Below are 9,659 nucleotides of genomic sequence, written 5' to 3'. Positions count from 1 at the left end.
TCATTTCGAGCCGAACACGAGCTGGCTCGCGAACAGCGAGCTGGATTGCCACCCCTACCAATAAGGGGCAATATGGTAATCTTATACTCCAACGATGCATTCAAAATGTTTGATCAATCTAATATATATAGCAATCAAATGTCCATAGCTTGAGCACACAATTCTACATACCTTCTCATAAAAAGCCTTAACTGGCTCTTCAAGCATGAGGGCTAAAGCTACAAGCATGCAACTTTTTATAATATCACTTGTGGTTTGGCTTCTAGAAAACCAAATCTTGGAGAGCTATGGATGCCTCAGCGTAGAGCGCGAGGCGCTTCTCGCATTCAAGTCCGGTGTCGTCGATCCACGAAACTGCTTGTCTTCTTGGGAAGGCTCTGATTGCTGCAGATGGAAGGGAGTTCGGTGCAACAACGAGACTCGCAGAGTGGAGAAGCTCAAACTCAGATGCCCTTGTGCAACTTCCGCAAATAGAAGCTACAGAGGTTTTGGTGGTGAGATCAATCCATCATTGCTATCTTTAAGCCACTTGAAGCACTTAGATCTCAGCATAAATAACTTTAGTACCGGTTTCCCTAATTTCATAGCTTCGTATAAGAAGTTAAGATATCTTGACCTCTCTTATGCGGGTTTTACTGGAGCGATACCTCCTGAATTTGGAAACTTATCAACTCTTCGTTATCTTGACCTTAGTAATATTTATGCTAAACTTACTACTACCTCTCATGGCAAACTATCGTGGATCAAAGGTCTCCATTCTTTAAGGTACCTTGACTTGACCTCTGTGTTGCTACAAAATGCGAATGATTGGTTGCAAGGAGTAAACATGTTGTCTTCATTGCAAGTGCTCCGCTTAGGGTTGTGTTTTCTTCCAAGCAATCCTAACCCCATTTCCAATTTTAACTTAACAAGTTTGACCATACTTGATCTCCAAGACAACTTGTTCAACTCCACTTGGCCCGGTTGGCTTCGGAACTTCACTAGTTTGACTGATCTAAATCTCTTAAATAACAATCTCTTTGGCCCTATTCCTGTCGAGCTAAACAATTTTACTCGGATTACTTCCCTCTTGCTAGGATCCAACAACTTCGACGGTCAAGTAGCCGATTCAATCAATAATCTTTGCAGATTGGCCACTTTAGATTTGTCTGGAATTAATATTGATAGAGATATAGTCGAATTCCTGTCAATATTCTCGTGTGTCCCACTTAACAATTGGCGAGCGCTGGATTTAAAGAAAACAAATATCAGGGGTAATTTGTCTGGCTGGCTCGAACAAATGACGAGTCTTATATATCTAGATGTCAGCAATAACTTCTTTAATGGTTCGATACCTGAAGGGATACAAAAATTGTCCAATCTTTATTTTCTTGACCTTTCCGAAAATTTGTTTCGGGGGGTTGTGCATGAAACGCACCTTATGAACTTCACGAAATTGGAGGTGCTGAGGTTGAGTGGAACATCTCTTGATTTGAAGGTGGACGATAATTGGGTTCCTCCTTTTCAAGCGAACGAATTAGTTTTGAGCTCATGTCGATTGGGTCCACGATTTCCAAGATGGCTCCGGTTGCAGACAGAAATCTTCGTCCTAGATTTGTCAAACAACGATATCACAGGAGCTATTCCTAATTGGTTTTGGGACCTAACTTCTCCCATAGTATTATTGGACCTTTCTAATAACCAAATTAGTGGCATGCTGCTATCCTCTTTGGAAAACATGACATCTTTATATGCGTTAAATTTAGCTTCTAACTTTTTAGAAGGATTCCTACCATTTCTGCCACATTCTTTGGAATGGCTTGATTTCTCAAGCAATATGTTTTCTGGATCATTTCCACAGTCTTTCTTCAAGCCAAATATGCTCACCATTCATCTCTCGAACAACTCCATCAGTGGTAACATTCCATCATCTATATGCAACTTGCAAAATTTGTACATACTCGACATGTCAAACAACAAAATATTTGGTGAGCTACCAAATTGCTGGAATAGTGGATCAAAACAACTGCTGGATATAAACTTATCCAACAACAATCTGTCTGGACGTCTTCCCGACTCATTGGGTTTGTTAAGTTCTCTTTTGTTCTTGCACCTAAACAATAACAGCTTATATGGAGAACTTCCTTCGGCATTACAAAATTGTCTATTACTATTACTTGATCTCGGGCAAAACAAGTTATCAGGAGAGATTCCTGTGTGGCTAGGAAAGTTAACAAATCTTACAATTCTTCGGCTGATGTCAAATATGTTTGCCGGCAACATTCCTGCAGAGCTCGGACAACTTGAGAATCTTCAAATCTTGGATCTTTCTTGGAACAATTTATCAGGAAACATACCTCAATCTTTTGGTAATTTCCATGCGATGGCTTCAACCAAGTTGCCTGGATATATAAATCAACCACTTGTTACTCTCTATGTTTACTTTATAAGGCCAACAAGCATCGAAACTTCATTCACATCCGATGTGTCTCAAAGCTATACTGACCAAAGATTATACATTGCAACAAAAGGGTCAAATCTTCAATTTTCCAAGAATCTGTTCTTCGAGAAGAGCATAGACCTCTCAGGTAACAACCTTCATGGTGCGATCCCTGAGGAACTAGTCGATCTATTAGCACTGAACAATTTAAACTTATCAAGAAATCACTTAACGGGAAGGATTCCTAATAAGATAGGAAACTTACATTATTTGGAGTCTCTCGATCTTTCTATGAATGAATTAAATGGTACCATCCCCGAGAGTATAACGGCCTTGCTATTTTTGAGCAGCTTGAATTTATCATACAATAACCTCTCAGGAAGGATTCCATCTGAAGATCAAATGCAAACACTGGTTGATCCTACTATATATGCTGGCAATCCCTTTCTTTGCGGTCCCCCCATTTCAAAGAATTGCTCCGGATATGAACCAACATATACTCCTGATGAGAAGAAACACAGTGGTGGCCCGAAGAATATAGAAATTTATCTCGGTATGGGATTGGGATTTTTGGTGGGGCTTTGGGTTGTTTATGGTATCTTGCTCTTCAAATCTAGTTGGAGAAATACTTACTTCTACATGATCGATAAGATGTATTATAGGTTTTTTGTTGGCAATTGAGAGGCACTAAGATTATATATAATAGAAGTTGAAGAATTTTGTATAAATAAACACTAGTATATGTATTCTATTGCGTGCTAGTGGAACTGGATTTTGAAGCTTTTGTTCTCATAAATTTACTGTTAGCAGGATATGTTTTTTTTTTAAATTTAATTTTGCATGCATAATACTATCTTAACTCTTACATATGTGGAATTGTAGTACCATTGGTTCTTATATAAAAAAGAACAAAAATAAAATTGCTCTTACTATTCTTTTAGAATTAGTTCCAGTGCATGTGTAATGCATGTTATATTTGCAAGATGAACATGTTGTGGGATTGTAAGCACTTTAAATATTCCATGACTGGAAGAATTTAAATTGACTTACATTCGGTTGGATTGTATCCATACATGTATCGAATGGTATGGAAGGTTCGTGGAAGCCCTTAAAAGAGATTAATTGGTATGTTATCAAATCGTATGGTAGCAAGGTATCAAATGGTTTTTTTTTTTTTTTTTTTTTTTTTTTTTTTTTTTTTTTTTTTTTTTTTTTTTTTTTTTTAATACGTATGGATATGTATCATTGGTGTTTTTGTTGGAGCTTTTGCTTATTACCCAATCTACTATTCAAATTTTAAACTTATTTGAGATTGTCAAATTGTCTTTCAAAACCCAACCGCATTAGTGTAATTTTTAAAATCAACAAGCTATTCCTGTCCTACATAATAAATAAATTACTTTTAAATTTTAAAAGGTTATTAGATATTATTCTTTTTTTAAAAAATATAGATAGACTATTCTTTATTCTCTTTTTGATTCGGCCTATTATCGTAAATTTTCTATCTGTTTATATATATATATATATATATATATATATACAGAATTAGGCTGAATACTATCAATAGCACCAAGCTATTGATGCTATTGAGTTTTTTAGCTCTGGATTGAGAAATGTGTGTTAGGATGTGTGTTGTCCTAGTGTTGAGTGAAGTGGTTGGTTGAATAGTATAATCTATCGGGTAAAAATAAGGGAAGACACCAAAAAAAAAAAAAAAAAGAACATCTTTGTCATGTCAAGGGTTCTTACTACAGGCTCGAGACCAAATAAGTCAGAAAAAAATTAAAAAAAAGGGTCTGCCATAGGAGAGGAGTTAGGCGTTAGAGCGTAGAAACAGAGTAATTGCGAATGAATAAAAGGGGAGGAATGGATAATTGGTAGTAGCTTTCCTTTGGGGAGCCTGGACTACGAACAGCGGGTCAACCATGGCTGATCGAGAAGGAGCAAGTAGTCATGGGGATGGTACCAGCAAAGGGCGAATGTGATGGAGTAGAAAGCTCAGAGCAGGTGCGCAAGCTTTGGGTCGGGCCAGAGGATGGTGGAGCGATATTTAGGGGCGAAGCCCGACCGGCGGATTGTGGATTATTTGGTGGTGAGAATGACCCGGTGGAGCATTACCTGCAACAGGCGGTCCTTGGGCCATAAATCGCGTTTCTTTTACAGGCCTACGTCTCCATGAATTCGATCACGAGGAAGCAGGAGAAGCCCAATTTATAACTTCGATTCTCAATTAGCAATGTTTAGTTTTTATTAATTCGCATTTTAGTCCAATTATTAGGGGAACAAATAGGCAGATTGTAACTAACTAGATTTTTATGGAAAATTTGTTAAGTCTCTGCTATTCTCATTATCTTCTTCTTTCCTCTCTTCTGCGCCTGCGAACATCTATCTTCTGATCTTCTCTCTTCATCTCTCTTTTCGCCTCAAATTTCCACCCTCATCCCTTCTTATTTCGATCCGTAGCGGTATTTGGGCGGGTATCATCGAAGAGAACGATTTGATGTAGCATCATCCTCACGCCGTCCTTGAATTATCTATCATTGACGGTGTGGACAAGCAGAGCGTGTCCGATCCCACGGCCCTGTTGTGTGAATTGCTTCTAACTCAATCTCGGACATTGAGTTGGGAAACTCTCTGGGATATGCTTTGAAATCATCTTATGAAATTCACAAGATTTAAAGGCATATGGCAGTGAGTGATACATCTCTTGTAGTTGTAAGGTCGAGGATAATTGGGTGCCTCTCTTTTCAAGGTGCAAGAATGTAGTTTTTGAGCTATGTCTCGATTGGGTCCACGATTTCCAAGTATGGCTCCAGATTGCAACAAGAAATTGGGGGGAAAAAAAAAACCTCTTACATTTGTCAGATAATGGCGATCACAGACCCATTCCTTATTGGTTTGAACATATCTTCATCTATCGCGATCTTAGACCTTTCTAATAACCAAATTAGGCTGGCATGTTGCATTTTCTCTGGAAATATGACATCATTAGAGGTGTTAATTTAGGGTTTCTAACCATTTACATGGATTCTTACCATCTTTTGCTTGGTTTATTGGATTGGGCCTGATTTCTCAAACATAGTTTTTGGATCTAAAGCCCGCAGTTGGTCTCTCGACATGCATGTGATGGCATCCATCATCTATATGCAACATGCAATCTTTCGTTCCGAACTTGAATGGATCGAGCAACAAATTATTTGTGTGAGCTGCCAAATTGCTGGTATTGGTGCATCAAAGGATCTATATATTATTAAACTTATCCATAACACAGCTTATCAGGACAACTTCCTGATCAGTTGGGCTGTTGTCCGCTAATCTTGGAGTTCTTACACTTAAACAATAACACCATTAAATGGCAAAACTTCCTTCTTCTTTACAGTATTGCCATTAGTACTACTTGATTCTTAGGGCAAAACAATTTAGTCTCGGCGTGAGATTCTACATGGCTAGGAAAGTTAACAACTCTATACAATTTCTTCGATTGATGATCAATTGTATGTTTGCCGGCAACATTCTTGCAGAGCGTCGGACAATGAGAATTTTCAATTTGGGCATTTTTCTTTTGCGGAACACTATCAGGAAACATACCTCTAATTCTTTTGGTATATTTTCCATGCAATGGCTTCAACCAAGTTATATAAATACATGGCCATAATATACATTTTGGTTTATTTTAATTTTTGGATGTAATAGCAAACAATCAATGACACTATATTAGGCTACGATGTTGAATCAAAATTTTTCCAGTAAAGTTATGATATTGCCAACAAAAGGGTTGGATTTCAAATATTTCTAAGAACCTCTATCTTAAGAGAGCATAGGCTCTCAGGTAACAACCTTTGTGGTGTGAGTTCCTGAGCAATTAGCGATCTATCAGCGCTGCACAATTTGAACTTACAAGAAATTCACTTAAAGGGAGGATTCCTGATAGTAGGAAACTTACAATCTTTGGAGTCGTCTCGATCTTTCTATAAACGAATTTAAATGGAACCATCCCCAAAGTATAACGGCCTTGACATCTCTGAGCCAGCTTGAATTCTATCGTACTATATATATATATATAGTGGTGAATTTAGAAATTTTTCATAATAAGATCAATACGATGAAGAGAAAATATTAATATTTAGTGGTAGATCTGAATGTTTGAATAGTATTTAATATTCTTTTCATATTTGCCAGATTAGCCAGAAGAGAATTTATGTCATTTACTTCTCTCATAAAAGATTGATTTGTATTGTTAGTAAAACCTTATATATTTTCACTCTCTCTTTTTTGAGTTCAAGATGACTTTTATTGTAAAGAACTAAAAGACACTTTTCTTTTAAAAATTTCTCTATATATTCACTAGTAAAAATTGATGATAAATAAATTAGTTACTTACAAATCATATGAAATTAACTATATGTTCAAAATAGAAAAAAAAATGAATAATTATTATTTACGAAACAATAATAACCAAGTACAACTAACTAAAAATATTTAATGTACTAATTATGTATTTATATTACAACAACTCAAAAAAATTACAATTCATAAATAAAAAATATAAATTCACAATTAAAGAAAAGTAAATAAAAATGAACGCATATACCCTATACTTTGCAATCCAATTAAAAAAAAGGCAATTGCTTACATACTCCTGAAAAATTTTCGACTTTTTGATTTACCTCTCTTAGAAGGCAAATATTCTTTTCACGTTCTAAGTTATTTCAAATATATCCCTAGAGTTGAATTTTGTTAGGCGTTAGTAATAATCGTTATCTCTGTGAAATTACTATTTTGCCCTTTTTAATATATTCTTTTACTGTAACCAACTTTTATTATTTGTCCTTAAGTTAGGGGCAAAAGAAGTAATTTGATTTTTGGCCTTTTAAAATATGCCTTTCTAATATTACCAACTTTTCTTATTCGCCCTTACGTTAAGGGCAAAAGAGATATTTTAATTTTTTTTAATATTGATAGACATATAACTACGTTTAACCTGAGATAACTTAACGGGGGTAACTGCGGAAATATTTTTGAATAACGGAAGAATATATAAGGGGTTGAAGTTTTGAGAGGTATATAGATAATTATTCCTTGAAAAAAATTAGGTGGAAAGAAATTTACTGAGCACGTGCTTGAGTAGGGTCAGATTTGGCTTTGTCTTAATAATGCATTAATTAAATTAAATATGGTTGAAAATAGGGAATAAAGAGCCACCGTGTAGGGTCAAAAGAAGCTAGATCTTTTACATATATATAGATAAAGCCTGTGTTCCTTACGATTTTGTGGCCATCTGACGCTATTAGATAAAATAGAGTTGGGGTAAAAATATATAGGGATATGCTTCTGCATTCTCCGGACCGCAGAAAATATATTGTAACCGATTCATCGTGATATATGTAACGCAATATTACATACGAAAATAAATAAATTATTTTTTTATCATACGTTTTCACCTGCGGGTTATATGGGTATGGATAAAATTTACTTGTAATTTTTTGGATGGCCAACATGTTTACCTGTACCCGCCCGCGGGTGGGCAGGTGGGTTACGGGTTACCCACAAATTTTTTTTTCTTTTTTTTTTTGCTCTTGTACTTGTAAACGCAAAACTATATATATAGAGTTTCTATCCGCCAAATAAATGCAGTTTCTAACTTTGTCAGCCCCGAATGAGACGATAACTAGGTGAAAAATAAGAAAAAGGTAATTCGTCCTGAATCTTTTTTGATTTGTTAAAAAAATGGAGTGGAAGGTGGGGAATCTATTCCTTCCTTAATTTATCCCGATCTGTCAAAAATCTGCTTCCATCCTGACCAGACGCGAATGAAGTGATAAGTAAAAAATTAACCCGCCACGAATCTGTTTCGATCCGCCAAATAAATGGAGGATAAGGTCGGAAACTCTCCCAACCTTGGATACATCCCGTTTACTTCTCAAATCTCTGAGGAAGGTCTCAAAATTAAAATCAAATTAACTAGATATACTCTATAAAATTTAAAGGACCTATAAATAAAAAAATTATAAAAATTTGGACACCATTCTCTTACAACAGAACAGAATCTATTTCATACTCAACGCATGTGTTTTGATGGGTTATATTAGATTTTGATTTTAGAATATTAATCACCAAATATAAAGTGCGGGTGCAGTGCATGGGATGTACAGATACACCGAGTACAAACATACAATAATTCGCTCCGTATTGAAGTTTTATCCAATGATGTAATTATCATGACCTGATATTGCATAAGCAGTTCACAAAAAGATTCCAAGTTGAGCACTTAAATTTATATTTGATGTTTACGTTTAAAAGTGGAAGTCAAGATCAAGCACTAAAAAAGTGGCCTGCTTATTGTGGGATGACTCCAAGTCCAGCAACTTTTTTACCACATTTTCTCGGTTTCACACCTCAAAAAAATATATATAAATAAAAAAAGACTATGTCATGTAGTAATAATGGCATCCATTCAAAAGATAGTCAAGTAAAGATAGTCAAGTACAAAGATAATTTTCAAGTACAAAGATAATTTATCTTTAAACATTGTTTCAGTATAAAATTATTATATTTATCATATTGCTTTTGATTAAATGCTAAGGTACTATGTGAAAAGTTAGGGGTGATCGAGTCCCTAATTTTTTGAAGCATCAATGCTGTGCCGAACTTTCGATCTCATAAATAGCCTTTTTCAGTAAGAAAAAAAAAACCAAGTGTTTTAAACAGTGATTGTTAGTATAAACCAACGATGCTAATTAATTAGGATCAAATTCCTTCAATTGATTTTGGTTCGGTAAGAATTAAATCACTGAGAGTTATTATGTATTCGTTGTCCCAATAATTCCTTCCCAAAATTAATGGATATTAATTTTCTTTCAATTTAAATAAAGATATATATTAGGAGACATCGACATACTAAAACGACTTTTTATTCCATTGCAAACAATAATTTGGAGTTGAACTCTATTAAATTCCAATTTATTCCAAGCAAAAATAGTCACCCTTAATTGCTCTGAATTCAATTTCTCTAAATTTGAATCACTTGAATGCTATTTAGATTTGATTTTAAAATGGATTGTAAAACAAATTACGAGTTAGATAATTAAATTACAAAACTCAATAAATTGTCTACCCAAAGTTAGGTCAAGTTGTGTGAAAAGAGAAAAGTATTACTTACACCGGATATAGTACGTAGGATTTACCCAAAACCATTCGTATCGTGCTAAATAAGCTAGGGGAGAGTCCAATAAGGGGCAAT

General features: G+C 35.2%; 1 protein-coding gene across 1 annotated transcript in view; it reads left to right on the top strand.

Annotated features, from left to right (window-relative positions):
• The window catches only part of LOC109720360 (probable LRR receptor-like serine/threonine-protein kinase At4g36180), a 15,938-nt gene continuing 6,484 nt past the window's right edge, over positions 206 to 9,659 (top strand). Inside the window, exon 1 of the mRNA XM_020247409.1 lies at positions 206 to 2,567. Within this exon, the coding sequence (XP_020102998.1) occupies positions 206 to 2,567 (2,362 nt within the window). The remainder of the gene's footprint in view (positions 2,568 to 9,659) is intronic.

This window comes from Ananas comosus, linkage group 14 (genome assembly GCF_001540865.1).
Source record: "Ananas comosus cultivar F153 linkage group 14, ASM154086v1, whole genome shotgun sequence".
NCBI classification, from domain to species: Eukaryota; Viridiplantae; Streptophyta; class Magnoliopsida; order Poales; family Bromeliaceae; genus Ananas; species Ananas comosus.
Note: the sequence above shows the minus strand (reverse complement) of the source record. Positions and strands in the feature narration are given on the sequence as shown.